The sequence below is a fragment of the Oncorhynchus clarkii genome, chromosome 16 (assembly GCF_045791955.1).
Source record: "Oncorhynchus clarkii lewisi isolate Uvic-CL-2024 chromosome 16, UVic_Ocla_1.0, whole genome shotgun sequence".
In the NCBI taxonomy this organism is placed as follows: Eukaryota; Metazoa; Chordata; class Actinopteri; order Salmoniformes; family Salmonidae; genus Oncorhynchus; species Oncorhynchus clarkii.
Window position 1 is genome coordinate 56,149,791 of NC_092162.1, and position 26,247 is coordinate 56,176,037.

The following is a 26,247-nucleotide window of genomic DNA, read 5'->3' on the forward strand; positions in this document are numbered from 1 at the left end:
ACTCTTTTGACTCACCCCATACTGTATGCTGCTGCTGCTAATATTTATTATCTATCCTGTTGCCTAGTCACTTTATCCCCACCTATATGTACCTATCTGCCTCAATTACCTCATACCCCTGCACATCGACTTGGTAATGCTACCCCTAGTATATAGCAAAGTTAGCGTTACTCATTGTGTATTTATTCCTTGTGTTATTATTTGTTCTATATTGTTTTCTCTGCATTGTTGGGAAGGGCCCGTAAGTCAAAATGTCCCTGTTAGTCTACACTTGATTTTGTACTTAAAAGGAGGTTAGAGTGTGTGAAGGAGGTGGGGGCCTCATGTGAGGAGGAGAGAGACGGAGGTAAAGAATGAAAAGAAGAGGATGAAGAAGAAGATGAAGAAAATATAGAAGAAGTTGATTTGACTAGCGTGAGACATTGAGCACTTTAGTCTGAATATCCCCTCCCAGCCTCCCTCCACCTCCCTCTACCTCACTCCACCTCCCCACCTCCCTCCCAGCCTCCTTCGACCTCCCTCCACCTCACTCCCAGCCTCCCTCCACCTCCCTCACCTCCCTCCCAGCCTCCCTCCACCTCCCTCACCTCCTGTAACCAGCTCTCTGTGATAATAAATTACTTAGAAAGTGAATTTCTCTAATGAAATTAAATTAGGCAGATTAATGTAATTACTTTTATCGGCCCCAGGAAGTGGAATCCCCAGGAAGTGGAATCTCCCACAATCCCGCATTTAGACAGGAAAACTACTACTACATTTATATATTTGTCAACAAACATCCAGTTGGCATTTTTCTGCCGTGTTCGTCGATGCAAGACTCTAATTTTAAGTAAACAGCAGGTGTAGACTAACAGTGAAATGCTTACTTTATGGGCCCTTCCCCAAAAATGCAGAGAGACAGAAAATAGAGAAATAATAGAATAGGTAATAACACTTAATAATAAATACAGAATGAGTCATTTTTACTTGGTTATATACACGGGGTACCAGTACCAAGTCGATGTGCAGGGGTACAAGGTCATTGAGGTCGATACTGTATGTACAGTACATATAACTAACAATTTATCAGTCTTATGGCTTGGAGGTAGAAGCTGTTCATGGTCCTGTTAGTTCCAGACTTGGTGTATCGGTACTGCTTGCTGTGCGGTAGCAGAGAGAACAGGTGGGTGGCTGGAGTCTATGACCATTTTTATGGCCTTCCTCTGACACCGCCTGGTATAACAGTCCTGGATGGCAGGGAGCTCATTCCCAGTGATGTACTGGGCTATACGCACTACCCTCTGTAGCGCCTTGTGGTCGGATGCCAAGCAGTTGCCATACCAAGCGGTGATGCAGCCAGTCAAGATGCTCTCCATAGTGCAGCTGTAGAACTTTTTGAGGATCTGAGGGTCCATGCCTAATCTTTTCAGCCTCCTGAGTGGGAAGAGGCATTGTCGTGCCTCTTCAGGACTGTGTTAGTGTGTTTGGACCATGATAGATCCTTAGTGATGTGGACACAGAGGAACTTGAACCTCTTGACCCACTCCACTACTGCCCCGTCGATGTGAATGGGGGTGTGCTCGGCCCTCCGTTTCCTGTAGTCCACGATCAGCTCCTTTGTCTTGCTGTTGAATAAGAGGTTGTTGTCCTGGCACCACACTGCCAGGTCTCTGACCTCTTTCCTATAGGCTGTCTCATTGTCGTCAGTGATCAGGCCTACCACCGCTGCGTCGTCAGCAAACTTAAAGATGGTGTTGGAGTAGTGTGTAGCCACGCAGTCATGGGTGAACGAGAGTACAGGAGGGGACTAAACAAGCACCCCTGAGGGGCTCTGTGTTGAGGGCCAGCATGGTTGATGTGTTATTGCCTACCCTCACCACCTGGGGGCGGCCCGTCAGGAAGTCTAGGTGCAGAGGGCGGTGTTCAGTCTTAGGGTCCTTAGCTTAGTCATGAGCTTTTTGGCATTTTTGTCAATGTGGAGAGGGCAGTGTAACTCTGGACCTTCTTTGATGAATAACATGATCATTAGAAAGCAAATTATGGACTCCTCTTTGTATATGCATATTTCTCCAAAGCTCAGTTGTTCTGATTCTGCACCACACTGCCAGGACCTAGGATCAATGGAGACACTCAAGTTTTTTAATCCTATATCTCTTGACACATTCATGAAAATAGTCATGGCCTCTAAACCTTCAAGCTGCATACTGGACCCTATTCCAACTAAACTACTGAAAGAGCTGCTTCCTGTGCTTGGCCCTCCTATGTTGAACAATATGAACGGCTCCCTATCAAACTCACTAAAAGTGGCAGTAATGAAACCTCTCTTGAAAATGCCAAACGTTAACCGAGAAAATGCACAAAAATGTCGGCCTATATCGAATCTCCCATTCCTCTCAAAACATTTTGAAAAAGCTGTTGTGCAGCAACTCGCTGCCTACCTGAAGACAAACAATGTATATGAAATGCTTCAGTCTGGTTTTAGACCCCATCATAGCACTGAGATTGCACTCATGAAGGTGGTACATTACCTTTTAATGACATCAGACCAAGATTCTGCATTTGTCCTCGTGCTCCTAGACCTTAGTGCTGCTTTTGACACCATCGATCACCACATTATTTTGGAGAAATTGGAAACCTAAATTGGTTTACATTGGTTTAGATCTTATATGTCGGAAATATATCAGTTTGTCTCTGAGGATGGTTTGTCCTCTGACAAATCTATTGTAAAGTTTCGATGTTCCTCAAGGTTCCGTTTTAGGACCACTATTGTTTTCACTATATATAATTTACCTCTTGGTGATGTCATTCGGAAACATGATGTTAACTTTTACTGCTATGCGGTCGATACACAGCTGTACATTTCGATTAAACATGGTGAAGCCCCAAAATTTCCCTCCTTGGAAGCCTCTGTTTTAGACATAAATACATTTATGGCTTCAAATGTTTTACTTTTAAACTCAGACAAAACAGAGATGCTAGTTCTTGATCCCAAAAAACAAAGAGATCTTTTGTTGACTCTGACAATGAATCTTGATGGTTGTACAGTTGTACAATATTTCAAGGCCAGCCTTTTCCGTCTTTGTAACATTGCAAAATTCAGAAAAATGTTGGCCAAAAATGATGCAGAAAAGTTAATCTATGCTTTTGTCACTTCTAGATTAGACTACTGAAGTGCTATACTTACCGGCTACCTAGATAAACCACTAAATAAACTTCAGTTAATGCTAAACATGGCTAGCCTCTCTACACTGTCTTCCTGTTAAGGATAGGGCTGATTTCAAGGTTTTACTGCTTACCTACAAAGCAGTACATGGGTTTTCTCCTACCTATCTCTCCAATTAAGTCCTGCCGTACATACCTACACATATGCTACGGTCAAAAGATGCAGGACTCCTTATTGTCCCTAGAATGTCTAAGCTAACAGCTGGAGGCAGGGCTTTCTCCAATAGAGATACATTTTTATGGAATGGTCTGCCTATCCATGTGAGAGACGCAGACTCTGTCTCTACTTTTAAGTCTTTATTGAAGACTCGTCTCTTCAGTAGGTCCTATGACTGAGTGTAGTCTGGCCCAGGGGTGCAAAGGTGAACGGAAAGGCATTGGAGCGACGAACCGCCCTTGCTGTCTCTGGGATTCCCTGCCTCTGACCCTATTACTTGAGTGGATTGAGTCACTAACGTGATCTTCCTGTCTGGGTTGGCGCCCCCTCGAGTTCGTGGGGGATATCTCCGTGGGCTATACACAGCCTTGTCTCAGGGTAGTAAGTTGGTGGTTTACGGATATCCCTCTAGTGGTGTGGGGGCTGTGCTTTGGCAAAGTGGGTGGGGTTATATCCTGCCTGGTTGGCCCTGTCCAGTCGTCGTATGGGGCCACAGTGTGCGACTTCCTAGGTTCCTGCCTTTCTAGGGAGTTTTTCCTAGCCACCATGCTTCTACATCTACATTGCTTGCTGTTTGGGGTTTTAGGCTGGTTTCTGTGGAAACACTTTGTAACATCGGCTGATGTAAAAAAGGCTTTATAAATACGTTTGATCGATTGATGGCTACAGATATGAGTGCTACGGAGCGATAGTCATTTAGACAGGTTATCTTTGCATTCTTGGGCACAGGGACTATGGTGGTCTTCTTGAAAGATGTAGGTATTTCAGACTGGGTCAAGGAGAGGTTGAAAATGTCTGTCAAGACACTTACCAGGCGATCAGCGCATGCTTTGAGTACGCGTCCTGGTAATCTTTCAGGCCCAATGGCCTTGTGAATGTTAACCTGTTTAAAGGTCTTACATCGGCTACAGAGAGAGTGATCGCACAGTCTACTGGAACAGCTGGTAATCTTGTGCAAAAATAAATAAGCAACATGTAAAGTGGTGGTAAAGTGGTGTTTAATGAGCTGAAATAAAAGATCCCAGAAATCTTCCATACTGTATGTACAAAAAGCTTATTTCTGTTTGAATGCACAGATACACAGTGACAGGATCCTGAGGCCCATTGTCGTGCCATTCATACACCACCATCACCTCATGATTCAGCATGATAATGCACGGCCCCATGTCGCAAGGATCTGTACACAATTCCTGGAAGCTGAAAATATCCCAGTTCTTCCATGGCCTGCATAGTCACCAGACATGTCACCTACTGAGCATGTTTGGGATGCTCTGGATCGACGTGTACGACAGCGTGTTCCAGTTCCCGCCCATACCCTGTACCTTCGCATAGCCATTGAAGAGGAGTGGGAAAACATTCCATTAGCCACAATCAACAGTCTGATTAACTTTATGCGAAGGCGATGTGTCGCGCTGCATGAGGCAAATGGAGGTCACACCAGATACTGACTGGTTTTCTGATCCACACCCCTACCTTTTTTTAAAGGTAAGGTATCTGTGACCAATAGCTGTATATCTGTATTCCCAGTTATGTGAAATCCATAGATTAGGGCCTAATTTATTTATTTCAATTGACTGATTTCCTTATATTTCCTTATATGAACTGTAACTCAGTAAAAACTCTCAGCAGACAATATTTTCTCTGTTTACATAAGAATATAGAACATAACATCATATTCCTGCCAGTTCCATAGAACGTGTCCTTCTCCCTGTCAAAAGATGTGTCTGGCCGTGAACCAAGCCTATGCACACAACCATCCCCAGAGCTGTGATTTCACTGGCCTCCCACGATCAGGCTGAATCACACTAGCTATACCCAAAGTCTGGGGAACGCTAAATTAAACAGTAAATCATCCCCCCAAAAGGCACAAGAGTGATGTGTGGGTCAAGGGCAGCATGCCTGGTGCTTTAATAGGGAATGAGAGGGAGTTTATGTAAGAGATAAATAACAACTTCAAAACGGCCTCAGTCTGGACCCCTACACTCTAGACAGGGAGACCCTGTGGTGGAGCAGTGGAACACAGAGGGTGGTGAGATACAGTAGAGAGATGAATTACAATACACTCTGGAATCGAAAAAGAATGAGAGAGATGTGAATGATAAGATGTGAATGACAGAGAATTAAGACACATAGGACTCACTAGAATGAAGAAGAAATGTCTCTGTGTTTGTTTGTTGTGAGGCATTAAGTTGCATGGTATTAATTTGAATGCCTTGTGGCATGTGGCCATCTTAGGTAGATTGATAGATAGGCCCTAGATACGCAGATAAAGTCAATTAATATTTGTTTTTCGTCTAGTATTCCTTTCCTTCCCAGTAATGCTGCCATGTCTCCCAGAGGCAGGAGCTCAACAGAAAAAAATCAGATTCAACTAAAAAAAATGGCATTTAGTGGAGAATGGAAGAAAATAGTAATTGCTATGAAAAAAGTCCTTGGGCATGAAGTCGAATTGAATTGGAGTGCTTTGGGATCCAAGTCATGTGATGTAAAATTCTAATCTCACTTAAATGTGCTCGTATTTTTCCATTTTCTTTCTTTCCCCGAGGTAAAATGTGAAGCAAATCGAAATCAAGGCCTGTACCAGAAAAATCTGATCCTATTTAGTTTGTCATTTAGAATGAAAGCCCTCAGTCAGAACCTGTTCATGTAAATATAATGGATACTGTCATGGGGGTGATTGTTTTCTGTTATTCCCGCTGGTAATATCCCCACCACACGCATGCAGGCATGTACACACACATACGGACGCACACGCACACATTTTCACTACAGCAGTTAGCAGCTTAGCCCTCCACTGTGTGCACACAAATTGGGAATCAGTTTATGAGTTTTTCATTCTAGTTTACAAATTAAGAATCAGTGTATCTTTGCGTGTGCGTATGTTCTGTATGTGCGTGTGTGCCTGTGTGGGGTCAAGCACTATGGCTCCATGAACACTTCATAGCATCTTGAGACCAGGTTAACAGTTTAAGAGCAGTTACAAACAGCAGTTTTTTAACACCCAAGTCCCTTACCTTAGTAGTTTCCTCATTGCCTCTGATTTATAGAAGCAGCCTTACAAATCGCCACAGATGTTGTTGGCCGTGTTTTAATTTTGTTTTCAATCAAGAAAATAACATTTCCTCTAACATCCTATAAAAGGTTTTAATATCCCACATTGTTCATAAACTCCAACCTGAGAGAGAGAGAGAGAGAGAGAGAGAGACTGAAAGAAGCTTGAAAGTGCTTTCCACTGCTCTTGGTATTACAATACCAGCGTCCCCAGAGGACATCCCTGATATATGGTTCAAATGGGGTCATACAGTACAGTACAGGTTAGAGCATGCTGGTTTTGATCCATAAGCAGTTGTGAATGACTTGCTGTTAGGTGCCGGTCAAGCTGGCTGGGTTCTGGTTTGATCATTAAATTTCAGCTGATTTTCCCACTGGTTTAATAAAACAACGTAGGGGTGTTTGATTAAATTACACATATACAGCAGCAAAGCCACATTGGCACGGACAACGTTTCTGTGGTGTTCTCTGGTCCATTTCAATCAGAAAGACTAGTATCAGGATATAACAGTCTAATATCCTCATACCTACACTCATCATCGTACTAGTCCAGTGCACACACACACACCTCTCTCCCCCTCAATCTCCAGTGTGGTTTATTTGTCAAACTGACAGCTGGACTCCCAGGCTGAGATAGAGTTGGCCAAACAGACTCCCTCCCTGGGTTAGTCTGAGCCAGAACATCCTGAGAAACACAGACAGACTGGCTGAGGTGCACACAACACCACAGTGAGATCCAGCCTCTCTCCAGCTTGTTTGTGCTTGGCATGGACAGGCCTTGGCAAGGAGAGGTCAATTTTGTCAGACATCCAGTCTAACATTAAACATGAATGCACACACTCCTCTCATCTTTTTCCTTTCCTCCCTCTGTCTGACCATCCCTCCGGCCCCAGCCCCTCAGCCGGGTAGTCCTCAGACATCTGTTTACCAGGTGAGATTCCCAAGATGCTTCTTTCTTTGGGCTGGAAGAGAGCCGCATGCTGTCCTTACAGTCAGCGGTGTGTGTGTGTGTGTGTGAGGGAGGCACAGAGGAAGAGCAGAGGCTGAATTTAAAGGAAGGGATTAAAGATTTTCAAATTTTGAACGTTGAGTTGATATAATTGGGTTAGAGAATGACAGGATGTGTTTGTGTGTGAGATAATCTAAGGATACACAAATATCATTATGTATAGCCATGACCACATAATAGGTTGCAGGATGTGGCTCCATCTCCAGGTTATTGGGTCTACAAGCACCAATCAAGGCATAGTATACCCCCTAGCTGTTTTTCTATTGGTCATTGGTCTTCATGTGGCCAGCCAGTTAGGGCTCATACCCCACTGCAGGATTCGGCTGATGCAGTGTATTCACCCCTCCCCCTACCCTCCCTTTTCCCCTCTCACTCGATCTTTCCCTATTTTCTCTATAGTCTGCATTTCTCGTCCTCACTGCGGCCTGATGTACTCCGAATATGAGTGAAGGAAAGAAGAGAGGGAACAGATGGAGAAGGAGGGGGAAAGGAGGGTGTAAGGAGTGGAGGAAGGGGTGGGGGTACATTTTGAGGAAAGTGCAGTAGCAACACATTCCCCCCTCTATCTCTCTGCCCTTAAAGTCTCCCATATTCTTTAGTCTAATTATCCAGATTGGGTTTCTTGTGATCAGGGGGATGAAGGGGAGAATGGGGGGGGGGGGGGCCTTCATATTGTCCTTGTGAAAAGCCTCTGGGAGCAGCTAAGGAAGTCATTCATGCATCCATCGCTCTCTGAGTTCATGATTCAATCAATTCTAGAATAATGAACGCGAGAGTAAGATGGCGCTGACAGACATGGTAGCTCTGCTTCTAGCTACTAAGCAACTTTGCAGTATTATTATTATTTGTAATTTGTGTTATTACATAGAGCAGGAAATAACTTTCGGATATCAGAGCGGTGGTAACTCATCTGCATTCCGACCAGAAATATGACTTTCCCGAATTAGATCCTATGTCCGTACCCCCCTTTAAGCAATTTAACTTATCCCAGAGTCTGACTCAGGAGGCGTGCACACCATCCACAGCTTTCAAGTATATTACTCGCTAATGTTCAGTCCCTGGACAATAAATTAGACGAGCTCAGGGCGAGGATCTCCTTCCAGAGAGACATCATTGACTGTAACATACTCTGTTTCACGGAATCATGGCTCTCTCCGGATATAATCTCCCCATCCATACAGCCAGCTGGGTTTTCAGTACATCGCGCAGACAGGAATAAAGAAATCTCTGGTAAGAAGAAAGGCAGAGGTGTATGTTTTATGATTACTTACTCATGGTGTGATTGCGATAACGTACAGGAACTCAAGTCTTTTTGTTCACCTAACCTAGAATACCTCACAATCAAATGCAAACCGTATTACCTCCCAAGAGAATTCTCTTCGGTTCTAGTCACAGCTGTATATATTCCCCCTCAAGCCAATACGACGATGGCCCTCAAGGAACTATATTGGACTTTGTGCAAACTGAAAACCACATTTTTATTTTAGCTGGGGACTTTAACAAAGCAAATTTGAGGAAAACACTACCGAAGTTCTAGCAACATACTGTCTGCAGTACTCGAGCTTCAAAAACTCTAGACCATTGTTAAGTTCCCTTCCGGGATGGCTACAAGGCCCTCCCCTGCCCTCCCTTCTGCAAATCAGATCACTACTCCATTCTGCTCTTCCCATCCTATAGGCAGAAACTCAAACAAGAAGTACTTGTGCCAAGGTCTATTCGAAGATGGTTTGACCAATTGGAATCCATGCTTTAAGATTGTTTTGATCACGTGGACTGGGATATTTTCCGGGTTGCCTCTGAGAATAACATTGACAAAAACACTGACACGGTAACTGAGTTCATCAGGAAGTGTATAGGGGATGTTGTTCCCACTGTGACTATTAAAACCTACCCAAACTAAAAACAATAGATAGATAGCAGCATTTACGCAAAACTGAATGAATGCATTTAACCACGGCAAGGTGACTGGGAATACGGTTGAATACAAACAGTGCAGTTATGCACTCCATAAGGCAATCAAACAGGCAAAACATCAGTACAGAGACAAAGTGGAGTCGCAATTCAACGGCTCAGACACGAGACATATGTGGCAGGGACTCCAGACGGATTACAAAGGGAAAACCAGCTATGCCCGAGGACACCGACGTCTTTCTCCCGGACAAGCTAAACACCTTTTTTGCCCACTTTGAGGATAACAAAGTGCCACCAACACTGTCCACCCCAAGGACAGTGGGCTCTCAATCTAAAAATTCTATTAAAAAAAACTAAAAAAAAGGAAAAGTTGTGCGTGCATATGCATTCACCCCTTTGCTATGCTGCCCCTAAATAGGATCTGGTGCAACCAATTACCTTCAGAAGTCACATAATTTGTTCAATAAAGTCCACCTGTGTGCAATCTAAGTGGCACATGATCTGTCACATGATCTCAGTATATATACACCTTTTCTGAAAGGCCCCTGAATCTGCAACACCACTAAGCAAGCTGGCACCATGAAGACCAAGGAGCTCTCCAAAGAGGTCAGGGACAAAGTTGTGGAGAAGTAAAGATCAGGGTTGGGTTATAAAATATATCCAAGACTTTGAATATCATATGGAGACCATTAAATCCATTAATAAAAAATGCAATGAATATGGCACCACAACAAACCTGCCAAGAGAGTGCTGCCCACCAAAACTCACAGACCAGGCAAGGAGGGCATTAAATAGAGAGGCAACAAAGAGACCAAAGATAACCCTGAAGGAGCTGCAAAGCTCCACAGCGGGTGATTGGAGTATCCGTCCATAGGACCACTTTAAGCCATACACTCCACAGAGCTGGGCTTTGCGGAAGCCAGGAAAAAGCCATTGCTTAAAGAAAAAAATAAGCAAACACTTTTGCCAAAAGGCATTTGGGAGACTCCCCAAACATTTGGAAGAAGGTACTCTGGTCAGATGAGACTAGAATTGAGCTTTTCGGCCATCAAAGAAAACGCTGTCAGGCTCAAACCCAACACCTCTCATCACCCCGAGAACACAGTGAAGCATGGTGGTGGCAGCATCATGCTGTGTGGATGTTTTTCATCGGCAGGGACTGGGAAAATTCTTGAGGGAAACCTGTTTCAGTCTTTCAGAGATTTGAGACTGGGACGGAGGTTCAACTTCCAGCAGGACAATGACCCTAAGCATATTGCTAAATCAACACTTGAGTGGTTTAAAGGGACACATTTAAATGTATTGGAATGGCCCAGACCTCAACCCAAAAGCCCAGACCTCAATCCAATTGAGAATCTATGGTATGACTTAAAGATTGCTGTACACTAGAGGAACCCATCCAACTTGAATGAGCTGGAGCAGTTTTGCTTTGAAGAATGGGCAAAAATCCCAGTGGCTAGATGTGCCAAGCTTATAGAGACATAACCCAGGAGACTTGCAGCTATAATTGCAGCTAGTATTGACTTTGAGGCGGTGAATAGTTATGCACTCTCAAGTTTTCTGTTTTTTGTCTTATTTCTTGTTTGTTTCACAATAAACATATTTTGTATCTTCAAAGTGGTAGGCATGTTGTGTAAATCAAATGATACAAACCCCCCCCAAAAATCAATTTTAATTCCAGGTTGTAAGGCAACAAAATAGGAAAAATGCCAAGGGGAATGAATACTTTCACAAGCCACTGTAGATGTCCATCTTTGTTCCTGCACCCAAGAAAGTAAATGTAACTGAACTAAATGACTAAAGCCCCATAGCACTCACTACTGTCATCATGAAGTGCTTTGAGAGGATAATTAAGTTATCATATCACCTCTACCTTAACTGACACCCAAGAACCACTTCATTTTGCATACCACCCCAATAGATCCACAGACGACGCAATTGCCATCGCAATTCACACTGCCCTATCCCATCTGGACAAGAGGAATACCTATGTAAGAAGGCTGTTCATTGACTACAGCTCAACCTTCAACAGCATAGTACCCTGCAAGCTCATAATTAAGCTTGGGGCCCTGGGTATAAACCTCGCCCTATGCAACTGGGCCTGGACTTACTGAAGCTCCTCCCCCAGGAGGTTAAGGTAGGGAACAACAGCTCCACTATGCTGAACATCCACACAGGGGCCCCACAAGGGTGCGTGCTCAGCCCCGTCCTGTATTCCATGTTCACCCATGACTGCGTGGCCACGCACTCCTCCAACTCAATCATCAAGTTTGCAGAAAACACAACATTAGTAGGCCTGATTACCAACAATGATGAGACAGCCTACAGGGAGGAGGTGAGGGCCCTGTCTGAGTATTGTCCGGAGTGGTCCTCAGGAGGCTGAAGAAATTGGGCTTGTCCCCTAAGACCCTCACAAACTTTTACAGATGCACCATTGAGAGCATCCTGTCGGTCTGTATCACCGCCTGGTACGGCAACTGCTCCGCCCGCAACCGCAGGGCTGCCCAACGCATCACCGGAGGCACACTGCCTGCCCTCCAGAACACCTACAGCACCCGATGTCACAGGAAGGACGAAAAGTTTGTCAAGGACTTCAACCACCTGAGCCATGACCTGTTCACCCAGCTATCATCCAGAAGGCGAGGTCAGTCCAGCTGCATCAAAGCTGGAAGCGAGGGACTGAAAAACAGCTTCTATCTCAAGGCCATCTGACTGTTAAGTAGCCATCAATAGCCGGCCCAGTACAGTGCCCTGAACTTAATCACTGTTGCTAGCCGGCTACCACCCGGTTACTCAACCCTGCACCTTAGAGCCTGCTGTATATAGACATGGAATAACTGGTAACTTTAATAATGGAACACTGGTCACTTTAATAATGTTTACATACTGTATTCTAGTCAATGTCACTCTGACATTGCTCATCCTAATATTAATATATTTCTTAATTTCATTCTTTTACTTTTAGATTTGTGTGTATTGTTGTGAATTGTTAGATACTACTGCACTTTTGGAGCTAGGAACACAAGCTTTTTGCTACACCCACAATAACATCTGCTAAACATGTATATGCGACCAAGAAAATGTGATTTGATTTGATTTGAGAGAAAGAGGGAAAGAGAAAGAAAGATAGAGACATGGTAGACCCAGCATCTGACCCCTAGCAAACTAAATTTAGGGAGCGTATTCGCAGCCTCTCTTTCTCCTCTGCCATAATGGCTGCATTCTCTCCATTCTTCTGTCCTGAGCAGAGGAGAGAGAGCGGGGAAGTTAGACCATTGTTACCTCCAGGGAGAATGGGCTCCTAATTTACCATAAGCCTCTACTATTGAGGACCAGACTCCTTTCACCACGGTGTCCTGCTAATGCAATAATTGGAAAGTCATTCACTGCTTAACTTCCATTTATTCATGTTCTTTTCACTAATAGAGAGAAGGGCATTTTATTGTACGCACGCGCACACAAACAGACCTCTGGACAAGGTCCCTGGGAGGGAGAATCGCCCCTCTCATCCACCGGACAGGTTCACACCTCGGAGGAGATAGGAATGTCAAGTATTTTGCGAAGGTGTGTGTGAAGGGTTAGAGTGTTATTGGAGTGTGTACTGGACCACTCAGGGGAGAGGTAAAGCCTACCTGTCAGGTGTGTCTAGAGCAAGTGAGAGGAGGGAGAGCAATTTATGACACAGACTCACACTGACACACACTTGCGCACTGACACACATTTACACACACACACACACACACACACACACACACACAATTGCACATAGAAATGGCTGTAGATGGCAATGCTATTCTTAGGGCATTGCTTTGCCTTTTGTTTGTTTTGAAGGTGATGTGTGTGTGTGCATTTGCAAATCCTGGCTTCTCCTGATTTTTTAACAGATACAATACACATCAAAGGACTATAAAACATAAAACGAGGCAGGTAAAGAGGCCTTAAAACAAAAGCTTTTCTGACTCCATAAAACTATACTTAGCTATATATATATACATGAAACATGCAAACATTTCAACGATTTTACTGAGTTACAGTTCATATAAGGAAATCAGTTAAATGAAATAAATTAATTAGGCCCTAATCTATTGATTTCACATGACTGGGCAGGGACAATGCCATGGGTGGGCCTGAGAGGGCATAGGCCCACCCACTTGGGAGCCAGGCCCACCCACTGGAGAGCTGTGCCTAGTGGAACGGCATTGCCACTCTCTCACCTCTCTGGTTGCAGCTCTTTCCCCTCAGTTCCTCACAGTTTGTTTGTGACCTGGTGGATAATACCTACATCTCCGCCTGCCTGTTGGGCTTTACTCCCTTGTTTCTGCTGCTTTGTAGAGATAAAAGTAGATATCTAGCGGTTTATTGCACTGTTTTTTCATGTTCGGAATGGATGTGTCCCTTTTTTCTGTCTTTAGCACAGCTTCGGGTAGATATCTCCCCGGCTTTGAGGATGTTTGGTTGTGCGTGTGCGTGTGTTTACGTACGTGTGTGCGTGCGTGCGAGCGTGTGCATGCGTGTGTGTGTGTGTGTACGTGCATCCGTGCAAGTTTGCTCGAGTGAGTGAGTGTGTTCGTGCTTACATGTGTATGTATGTTTTTATGTATGTACGGTATTTCTCTATATGTGCGTATGTACTTGTATGTGTGCGTTTCAGAAGGGCTGCAGAGTCTGATCCTGATTCTCAGTGAGTGAATGTCAGTCCTTGAAACACCAGGCAGACCACAGTCTCTAATTGGCACAGTTATGACAGGCTAGCAAGTGAGTTTGTGTGCATTGGCACTGATCTTAAACTGTGCCTCCAAGACTTTCTGAAGGCTGTTGTACCAAGGCAACTGCATCTCCTCTTCTTCTATCCAAAATACTTTCTTTCCCCTTGTTGTTTGGAGAAAAAATTCACAAACTATATACATAAAGTGCTGAGAAAGAGAGGTAAAGAGAAAAAAGTATTTTCATAATAGCGCCACTTTTTAGCACTGTCTTTAGGATAACCCAAAAATATTTTACAATAATGTTTTCTTTTCATGTTAATTGTCCTAACATAAAAGTAGGAAATGTGACTTTTCCTTTTGAAAATATTTTCTGAACAACAAAAAGACAGAATAAATCATTTCAATATTTGAAGTCGTTATGGATGATATACAAAGCTGAAAATCCACTCTTTTGTTCCATGGATGGCTTATTTTGGTTGTGAGATGATTATTGTGTTTTTATTCATGCGTTTGTCTGTGTGAGTGTGCGAGTGAGTGCGTGTGTTCATGCTTACATGTATTTATCCACATTTCTTCCAAACCTCAACTCAAACAATAACAATTTGGAACCACTCCCTATTACCAAATACAGACAATATGGGAAACAGTCCAGAAAGCCCTTCCGTGTGAAGACATCTGTACTGGATCAAATGCACCAGTCATATTATGAGATGGTTGTAGCATTGTAAAAAATTATGTTAAAACTATGTTTTATTGTCACATATACCAAATAGGTGCAGTGAAATGTGTTGTTTCAAAATAGTCTAGAGCTTCTATTTGTCCTGGTTCACACATGTACAAGTGTGTGGTGTGAAATGGAAATTTATTTTTTGCATATCTCACACAGACACCCTCAGAGAGTGGGGTCACGGCCAGGGATCAGCCATTATTGACGGCGACCCTGAAGCAATGAGGGTTAAGTGCAAGGGCACATCGACAGATTTTTCAACTTGTCGGCTCGGTTATTTGAAGCAGCGGCCTATTGATTCCTAGGCCCCACGCACTAACCACTAGGCTACCTGTGTCCTACCTACACCCTACTGGCCGTTTAGTGAGTAAGGACCCTGAGATTTGGTGAATCAGGTTTGATAGATCTTGTCTAATGGGAGGAGGTTTAGCTGGGGTCATGACCCCAAGTGCCAGTATGAAAACCAGTGGTTCCAACAACAGCATATACGTATGTGCCCATGTGTGTGCATCTGCTTGAGCGAGCACATGTATATATACCTATGACAGTGCATATACATTTATCTTTGTACATACCTCTGTTTGTTTGCGTCTCTCTCCTTCTCCCACAATCTGTCCTGCGTGGGCTGAGCCAAGCTAAGAAGGGCTCTACTGGGGACAAACACAGAGAGCTACAATATTGTGCTGAGAAAGAGACATCCAGTGTTCCGTGAGTTTTCCCTTCAAACAACAGCTCTAAACCCTGCAGGAGCTAGCTAGACAGTGCTAAACCCTGCATGAGCTAGCTGGACAGCGCTAAACCCTGCAGGAGCTAGGAAGACAGCGCTAAACCCTGCAGGAGCTAGCTGGACAAGGCTAAACCCTGCAGGAGCTAGCTAGACAGCGCTAAATCCGACAGGAGCTAGCTTGTCAGTGCTAAACCCTGCAGGAGCTAGCTGGACAGTGCTAAACCCTGCAGGAGCTAGATAGATAGCGCTAAACCTTGCAGGATCTAGCTGGACAGCACTAAACTCTGCAGGAGCTAGCTAGTCAGCGCTAAACCCTGCAGGAGCTAGCTGGTCAGCGCTAAACCCTGCAGGTGATAGCTAGACAGGGCTAAACCCTGCAGGAGCTAGCTGGACAGCGCTAAACCCTGCAGGAGCTAGCTAGACAGCGCTAAACCCTGCAGGAGCTGGCTGGACAAGACTAAACCCTGCGGGAGATAGCTAGATAGCGCTAAACCCGACAAGAGCTAGCTAGACAGTGCTAAACCCTGCAGGAGCTAGCTAGACAGCGCTAAACCCTGCAGGAGCTAGCTATAAAGCGCTAAACCATACAGGAGCTAGCTGGACAGCGCTAAACCCTGCAGGAGCTAACCTGGACAGCGCTAAACCCTGCAGGAGCTAGCTAGACAGCGCTAAACCCAGCAGGAGCTGGCTGGACAAGGCTAAACCCTGCGGGACATAGCTAGACAGCGCTAAACCCGACAAGAGCTAGCTAGACAGTGCTAAACCCTGCATGAGCTAGCTAGACGGCGCTAAACCCTGCAGGAGCTAGCTATAAAGCGCTAAACCATGCAGGAGCTAGCTGGACAGCGCTAAACCCTGCAGGAGCTAGCTAGACAGCGCTAAACCCTGCAGGAGCTGGCTGGACAAGACTAAACCCTGCGGGAGATAGCTAGATAGCGCTAAACCCGACAAGAGCTAGCTAGACAGTGCTAAACCCTGCAGGAGCTAGCTAGACAGCGCTAAACCCTGCAGGAGCTAGCTATAAAGCGCTAAACCATGCAGGAGCTAGCTGGACAGCGCTAAACCCTGCAGGAGCTAACCTGGACAGCGCTAAACCCTGCAGGAGCTAGCTAGACAGCGCTAAACCCAGCAGGAGCTGGCTGGACAAGGCTAAACCCTGCGGGACATAGCTAGACAGCGCTAAACCCGACAAGAGCTAGCTAGACAGTGCTAAACCCTGCATGAGCTAGCTAGACGGCGCTAAACCCTGCAAGAGCTAGCTATAAAGCGCTAAACCATGCAGGAGCTAGCTGGACAGCGCTAAACCCTGCAGGAGCTAACCTGGACAGCGCTAAACCCTGCAGGAGCTAGCTGGACAGCGCTAAACCCTGCAGGAGCTAACTAGACAGCGCTAAACCCTGCAGGAGCTAGCTATAAAGCGCTAAACCATGCAGGAGCTAGCTGGACAGCGCTAAACCCTGCAGGAGCTAGCTGGTCAGCGCTAAACCCTGCAGGTGATAGCTAGACAGGGCTAAACCCTGCAGGAGCTAGCTGGACAGCGCTAAACCCTGCAGGAGCTAGCTAGACAGCGCTAAACCCAGCAGGAGCTGGCTGGACAAGGCTAAACCCTGCGGGAGATAGCTAGACAGCGCTAAACCCGACAAGAGCTAGCTAGACAGTGCTAAACCCTGCAGGAGCTAGCTAGACAGCGCTAAACCATGCAGGAGCTAGCTATAAAGCGCTAAACCATGCAGGAGCTAGCTAGACAGCGCTAAACCCGACAAGAGCTAGCTAGACAGTGCTAAACCTTGCAGGAGCTAGCTATAAAGCGCTAAACCATGCAGGAGCTAGCTGGACAGCGCTAAACCCTGCAGGAGCTAACTGGACAGCGCTAAACCCTGCAGGAGCTAGCTGGACAGCGCTAAACCCTGCAGGAGCTAACTAGACAGCGCTAAACCCTGCAGGAGCTAGCTGGACAGCGCTAAACCCTGCAGGAGCTAACTAGACAGCGCTAAACCCTGCAGGAGCTAGGTAGATAGCGCTAAACCTTGCAGGATCTAGCTGGACACGTAAACATGACTGGACACGTAAACATGACTACATGTAAACATGACTATAATACTTACACTCTTGTATACTATTACTTAGCATTAGTAGAACAACGCTTTGCAAATAATCTAGAAACGTTGTGGAAATATGGTGGAAATGTTGTAGAGAGATATTTAGGAGCTGATTTCCATCTTCCTCACTGAACCCCGGGGGCAGCAATACATAGAGCATCACTCCTCTATCATATTCCTCCTCTCTTTTATTCCCCTCCTCTTCTCCTTTCCTCTCCCTGGTTTTCCCCGGAGAGCCAGTGGCACGATAATTTGTCATTTGATTCAGTTTTGCCAGGCAAAAGGGGGAGCTTAGCTCACTGATAAGATATCCTTAAGTTGCCATTAATGAGGTTTGCTTTGATCCGTCGACAAATAGGTCATTTAACCAGTGTCTGCTTTCTGACGAGAGACATTCTACTGTCTCACACGTTCTCGCACACACACATACATACACACACATGCATGCACACACACACAACCCTTTGTCTCTAAGAAGGGGAGAGAGAATAAGACAGTGAAAGAGAGAGAGAGAACAACTGTTCACATTTATTAGCGCCCTTCAAAATGTACCCCTTTATCATTCATTACCCAGCAGAGGGCTGTGACTGTGTACACATTTCACACACCCACAGTGACACAGGCATACACATAAACACACACCTATACACACACAGACACACACAAACAAACATTGGAATCAAATTACTGGGATTTTTTGGGCAGTGTCCCTTATTGTTACATTGATGTTGTGTGAACATGGTGGGATGGAAAGACTGGGGAGACATGCATGCGGCTGATTCTCCCCCAAGCAGGAGGAATTGAAAGCTGGTGGGAAATCAGGGGGCGGGAAGAACTGGGAATAAATTAAGAAGTGCTATGACTTCCTAACTGGGAAGGATTTATGCGCCGCTGCCAAGTCCAACAGATTGAAGTCATTTCATTTTTCATGCATGGTTTCTGTCCCCATAGTAACTCCCTGAAACAGAGAGAAAGAGAGAGTGAGACCGAGAAGGAGAGGGGGAGGTAGTTTGGCAGTGGAGTGTGTAATCGCTCCATGTGCCTTGTAGGACTGGAAGCAGCGTAAGAAGTCGGTGAGGTTTCAATCCTCAAGCCCCGACTTGATGCCTCAAATAAATGAGCAGAGAATAGTAGGATGGGGAGAGTTCAACCCAGCTGCTAGTTACACTTATAGCTCTCTCTCTCTCCTCTGTTTGCTGTTGTTGTTGTTGTTTTGAGGATGGTACATCTTTGAAGTACTAGTAGCCAATGCTTAAAAACAACTTGTTAATTATCTTAGCCGTCAGCTTTCAAGTACTTCACTGCTCCTAACGTAAGGCCTTGCAGACACACACACACACACACACACACCAGCAGCTCTTCCAAACTGCGTTAGTACTCTGTCCTCTGATCCTCTGACAGTTCCTCTGATCTTTCAGAAGGAGAACATGTGTGGCTCACTTTTCACATTTTATCTTTAGTAATTTTACATTCTCTCCATCTCATCTCTCCCATTCCCTGTGTGTATGTGTGCGTGCGTGCATTTGTGCTTGTGTGTGCATGTGTGGGTGTGTGTCTGTGTGTGTCTGTGTCTGTGTCTGTGTGTCTGTGTGTGTGCGTGTGCGTGTGTGTGTTAGCTAGCCCTACTGCTGGCTGCGGGCCATAAAGCTGTGGATGGTGTGGCTGGAGATTATATGGTGATTAAATGTACCACGCTTTAGCTGACTCATTTGATTTATTCCCTCACAATGGAAGAATCAGGGAAATTAGCTATCTCAGTGTGTGTGTGTGTGTGTGTGTGTGTGTGTGTGTGTGTGTGTGTGTGTGTGTGTGTGTGTGTGTGTGTTTGGCATATGAAAAGACTGGCGTGATGTGGGAAATGGTATTATTACAGCGTATTGACAGTGGAGAGTGCAAGGAGAAGAGGATGAGGACGATGATGACAGGTTGTTATAGTGGTGTTAGGAGTAGTCTGGATGACACCTGTCTGATATAATATGTCCTAGTCCTTCCCTGGTCCTTGTTAGTCTCAGGCCATTCTCTCCCTGGTGTGTCAAAAGGACTGCCAAATTGGTACCATGAGTGCTGAAAGATGGAGACAACTTTGGGGGGACTCTTTCTCTTTAGGAGCACTCATGGCTTTCTCCTGGAATAATCACTGATTGGAGACGAGGTGGTGGATAGGAGAACTGTGTGTGCGCGTGTGTGTGTGTGTTTGTGTGTTATTGAGGCATGCTGAAATAGCAGCACTAGCACCCTTTCCTCTAATGGAAGGAGGTTGGAGGGCTGGCTAGGACCTTATTTGGGAGCTAAAGGAAGGACCCCTACAAATGAAGCCCAATTGCTCTGCACTTCAGCCCAAATCACACTCTGTGCAGTGTACTTAATGTACTTAATAGCTCTTCTGCTCTTGAAAGCTGTGAATATGTGTTTGTGTGCATGTGTGTTTGTACAGTCGTGTGTAATACTCCAGCTGTTCTCTCCTTAGGTTAATCTTTGTTTTTCTCTGAACGGTTTATTTGTTTGCTGTCACTTTCCTAGTTATGGTGTTTACAAGATGACATTTAAATGTTCTTATTTGTCTTTTTTTGCTCATGTTGTGACAGTGTTCTAAGCACAGTCCCTGTAAGAGCTGTTTACATCTCCAATTGTCAAGCAGAAGAAAAATTATCTTTGCCAAATGCATGTTGATTTATTTTTCCATCCCTTGAAAGAAAGGGAAATAGTGAATTTCCTGTTTGAAATACTTGGGTTGTGCACCATTCTATAGCACTAATAAAATCCACTGCTATAGCTGTGACTGCCGAGCTATGATGGATGTGTTTGTTTGTTTGTGTGTGTGTGTGTGTGTGTGTGTGTGTGTGTGTGCACGTATATGTCCATTTATGATGAATATATAATATGTGATGATTGTCCCCTGGCTCTGGCCCACAGTATCATTGGTCTCCCAGCTTCTATATGATGATCTAGTCCTGGAATAAACACCTTACCAATCACACCAATGGATGAAGTGGCATGGAGGAGATTATGCAGTGTTTTCCATTAGCGCCGGTCATCGGTTACAGACTCATTTTCAGCCTGATACTTTTTCCACTTCATATTAACTAGGCTATTTTATTTTTGATGTATTTTTATTCGGTAGTCCGTCGAGCCCTGTCCTGCTAGAATGAACGATATGCATCTTCTAGCAATCTATTGATAGAATTTGTGCCTGTCAGTCACAAAGCGAGCGATGATAGGGAAAGGAAGTGAACAGAATGCATCACTGATTCATATTTTCTGCAACATTCTGAAGAGGCAATGAGAAAGTCCCTGTCTGTTTGTGTGTGCTGCACTTTGTGTAGCCGTTAGTGATGATGCTAATAAAAACAGTCTTCTGGTAGATGGAAAGGCTTTCCCAAAAACCGTCTCAATTAAATGTTAACTACAAAGTAGCCTATGCTTACCTGGCAGAATGATATCATGATTGTTTTCATCAATCCAGTGGGTATTTATTTTGCAAAGTCTACCGTCACACGTGAGCTACAAAAACATTGCTAAACAACAGCTTCTTGCTAAGTGCACGCTTGAATTAAAGGGTAACTTCAACCAAAAATCTACATTTCTCTGATTTTTCCCGGACCTCAGAGGTGGTCTCCTGATGTCGTTTAAGCATTGTTGTGGACTTCAAACATCCAATTGTGTTGTTTTTCTATTTAGAAGGTGTGCTTTTGAGAGAGCAAAAACCTGAAAATTTTTGGAAAAACTGACACCGTGAAAAATAAAATAGAGAAAATTAAATTTGTTTGTGTATGGGGTGGGATCAGCCAAAACATGTGTGGGGGGGATCAGCCAAAACATAAAACAGACTTCATAGGGCCCTACCTAATGATAATTCTTTATTAATCTAGGCTATGTAAAATCTGAAAGATATAATACTTAAGATATAACCTTTAATTTATTTTTGAAGATGATGTTGGCTATTTACTTCATTATTCTGTTTGAATAAATACATGATTTGAAGAACAAACATCATTGTGGTAATTAATATCTTGCAGTAAAATTGTAAAATTGTAAATAGGACTTTAATCTCAAAAGAGACAGGTTAAATGTTTAAAAAAGTTTCATGTTCTCTTAATTACAAAATAGTACTGAACATATAGGCCTAGACCTAAACGATATCCAAAACAACAAACAATACACTGAATTCATACATTTTCAGTCATTTAAATTGAAAAGTCATGTCCTTCTAAACAATGCCACACCACATATTCCAATCTGGGAGGTAAATTCGATAAAGTATTCAATAATGTTGCTGTTGAGTTGGGTTGGAATAAAGGCATTAGATAAAGCGCCTTTGGCAAAACATTTTGTCCTGGGGGTTTCTGGTTGGCTACTATTGTGGAAAACGCTGGATTATGTGTGTACCATCAATGTGTGATATTATTGTTGTATGCATCATCAGCATCTACCACTAGGGAACAAACAGATCTGTCAAGGCTTTGGTTTTTCTCCAATCTCCCATATTACTCAATGATTGAATGTGTTATGAAAGATGAAATCCATTTCAGAAACAGTAGTAGACCACAGAGTAAAAACGGACATTCTGTGTCTGTGTGTCTTGTTGCAGATCCGTTCGGACCAGGACCGGAACATCTCCATCCGATACAGCATCACAGGGGTGGGAGCGGACCAGCCACCCAATGAGGTGTTCAGTATCGACCCTGTCGCCGGCAAGATGTTCGTCACCAAGCCGCTGGACAGAGAGAGGAGATCATCTTACCATGTGAGTAACACACACACACACAACTACACATGCACAGCTCTGTAATGAGTTGGTGACAGGCTAGCCGGTTGTCCAGGTGGACTATTGATTGAGAGAGTGAAGGGTGAGGAGTGGTGGCTACAGCCACATTACATTTAACAAGTACAAACGCTCATACAGACCATGAAAATGACTCAACCACTGTGGATCACACACACACACGCACACACGCATGCAGACACGCACGCACACACACACACACACATACACAGTGCAGTATTACCAGAGTAGCGTCCACCTCAGGTGCTGTAAAGTTAATAATATGCTTAGCAGACTTAATTTTCCCATGCAACCTACACACACACATCATCAGTATGTGGCCCATGTGGGATTTTGCCCATAAGCTCCGTGCTAACACCAACTAATTATTATCATTAATATACCACTTTGATGTAGCTACTGTAGGAATAATGCTTGTTGCTTTCTCTCCACAATTGAATCTCTCGCATTCTCTCTCTCCCTGCTCCTCACATCTCTCCCTCTGTTTGATATGTCTTTGTTTATTTGTTGAACTCAGAGGCCCAGCTTTCCATTGAGAGGCAGAGCTGGGCAGATGTATGCCCAGGAGGATGCAGGATCGATGGTGATTTGTTAAGAAAGGCCCAGGCTTGGTGACGGGTTCTTGGATTAAAGCCCAGGCTGGATGTGTCTCTGTCAAATTTTGATAAAGAACCAAATGTAGCCACACAGTCATAACTTCTGACTCAGAAGCTATATAAGATGTACTCTATGTAAGGAAGACTAAAATAACTTAAGCTATGAAACTACCATCCAGCTTTTTTATTAAAGAAAAAATATTTGTGGTAAAAGTTATCTTTCATTATCTTACCACTTTAATATCCTTGAAGGGGGGAATACTTCCTCAAAGCGACATTGTTGTCAGCTTTGTCATCCGACATCAGGGTTGGGTGGGTCACTTCCTAAATGTAATCCATTACAGTTACTAGTTACCTGTCCAAAATTATAATCAGTAATGTAACTTTTGGATTACGCAAACTCAGTAATGTAATCTGATTACATTCTGTTACTTTTAGATTACTTTCCCCTGAGGAGGCACTAGGAAGAAGACAACCGACGTCTATTGCAGGATAAATCCATGTTAAAGTTTACATAGCTGGCCATATATGGATGTTCAATTTTACTTTATTGGTTATGTAGGCTTCTTCTAACCCATCGCTTTCTACTACATATAATAATATGATTAAATTATATAATAACATTAAAAACCAAAGAATTTCAGTCATTCCAAAAAATGTTATACCCCTTGATCTTCAAGAATTGGACTTGGAAATATTGAAGTATAGATTAGCCAAATTGTTTTACCTGAGCATGACCCCAAAACTAAGGATTTATTAGCCAGCCCTACTCTGTTGTTTATGATTTTGTTATCATGGAGGACTGATTGGGCTCATTGATTTGAGTTGAAAAAGAAACACTGAGCTCATGGAATGGCATGCTTTGAGCACTACTGAAAAGGGCTATTTACATTTAAAAAATGAATGGCATTTACTGCATTTGCTATAGACCTATTGTTGACCTTTTTGTTGGTGACACAATGATATATTGATAATATGCAGCTGTTTAAATTGCAAATCCACAGATGAAACAATGACAAAATGGTTGCCCTGCTTTTGTTTTGGTAAAAAGCATACCCTCCATGATATAAAAAGTATTGTTTTAACCATGTTATGAGGCTATTTAGTGTTTGTTTATATTTACAATGTTTACAAACATCAGAATAAAACAAGATTATATTTTATATATACAGTGGGGCAAAAAAGTATTTAGTCAGCCACCAATTGTGCAAGTTCTCCCACTTAAAAAGAGGAGAGAGGCCTGTAATTTTCATCATAGGTACACTTCAACTATGACAGACAAAATGAGAGAAAAAAATCCAGAAAATCACATTGTAGGATCTATAATGAATTTATTTGCAAATTATGGTGGCAAATAAGTATTTGGTCAATAACAAAAGTTTATCTCAATACTTTGTTATATACCCTTTGTTGGCAATGACAGAGGTCAAACGTTTTCTGTAAGTCTTCACAAGATTTTCACACACTGTTGCTGGTATTTTGGCCCATTCCTCCATGCAGATCTCCTCTAGAGCAGTGATGTTTTGGGGTTGTTGCTGGGCAACACGGACTTTCAACTCCCTCCAAAGATTTTCTATGGGGTTGAGATCTGGAGACTGGCTAGGCCACTCCAGGACCTTGAAATGCTTCTTACGAAGCCACTCCTTAGTTGCCCGGGCGGTATGTTTGGGATCATTGTCATGCTGAAAGACCCAGCCACGTTTCATCTTCAATGCCCTTGCTGATGGAAGGAGGTTTTCACTCAAACTCTCACGATACATGGCCCCACTTGTTCTTTCCTTTACACGGATCAGTCGTCCACAGCCCCAAAGCATGATGTTTCCACCCCCATGCTTCACAGTAGGTATGGTGTTCTTTGGATGCAACTCAGCATTCTTTGTCCTCCAAACACGACGAGTTTAGTTTTTACCAAAAATATCTATTTTGGTTTCATCTGAGCATATGACATTCTCCCAATCTTCTTCTGGATCATCCAAATGCTCTCTAGCAAACTTCAGATGGGCCTGGACATGTACTGGCTTAAGCAGGGGGACACGTCTCGCACTGCAGGATTTGAGTCCCTGGCGGCGTAGTGTGTTACTGATGGTAGGCTTTGTTACTTTGGTCCCAGCTCTCTGCAGGTCATTCACTAGGTCCCCCCGTGTGGTTCTGAGATTTTTGTGATTCTTGTGATCATTTTGACCCCACGGGGTGAGATCTTGCGTGGAGCCCCAGATCGAGGGAGATTTTCAGTGGTCTTGTATGTCTTCCATTTCCTAATAATTGCTCCCACAGTTAATTTCTTCAAACCAAGCTGCTTTCCTATTGCAGATTCAGTCTTCCCAGCCTCTTAAAGAAGAAGTTACAGGTTTGTGAGTGCCAGAAATCTTGCTTGTTTGTAGGTGACCAAAAACCATAATTTTCAAATAAATTCATTAAAAATCCTACAATGTGATTTTCTGGATTTTTTTTTCTCATTTTGTCTGTCATAGTTGAAGTGTACCTATGATGAAAATTACAGGCCTCTCTCATATTTTTAAGTAGGAGAACTTCCACAATTGGTGGCTGACTAAATACTTTTTTGCCCCACTGTACATGTACACTACCATTCAAAAGTTTGGGGTCACTTAGAAATGTCCTTGTTTTCCATGAAAACATACTACATGAAATGAGTTGGAAAATGAATAGGAAAAATAGTCAAGACATTGACAAGGTTATAAATAATGATTTTACCACCACCAATGCACCCCCAGACCATCACATTGCCTCCACCATGCTTGACATATGACGTCAAGCACGCCTCCAGCATCTTTTCATTTTTTTCTGTGTCTCACAAATGTTCTTCTTTGTTATCCAAACACCTCTAACTTAGATTTGTCTGTCCATAACACTTTTTTCCAATCTTCCTCTGTCCAGTATTTGTGTTCTTTTGCCCATCTTAATCTTCTTTTTTAATTTGCCAGTCTGAGATTTGGCTTTTTCTTTGCGACTCTGACTAGAAGGCCAGCATCCCGGAGTTGCCTCTTCACTGTTGACGTTGAGATTGGTGTTTTGCGGGTACTATTTAATGAAGCTGCCAATTGAAGACTTGTGAGACGTCTGTTTCTCAAACTAGACACTCTAATGTACTGTCATGACCCTGCCCTCTTTGGGTACAGCAAGCCCAATCCCCCTCTACCTGTTTCCTACACACAGGTTGCTGTGGTCAGAGAGAGGTCGTAAATTCCTGGAGGAGATTATCTCCTCATGGCCACAGTATAGAGAGAGAGTAGAGTTTTCATAGAAGAGAACAAAGGAATTT

General features: G+C 43.7%; 1 protein-coding gene across 1 annotated transcript in view; it reads left to right on the forward strand.

Annotated features, from left to right (window-relative positions):
- Positions 1–26,247, forward strand: part of LOC139368776 (cadherin-4-like) — a 544,653-nt gene that overhangs the window by 415,106 nt on the left and 103,300 nt on the right. Inside the window, exon 6 of the mRNA XM_071108107.1 lies at positions 22,177–22,332. Within this exon, the coding sequence (XP_070964208.1) occupies positions 22,177–22,332 (156 nt within the window). The remainder of the gene's footprint in view (positions 1–22,176; positions 22,333–26,247) is intronic.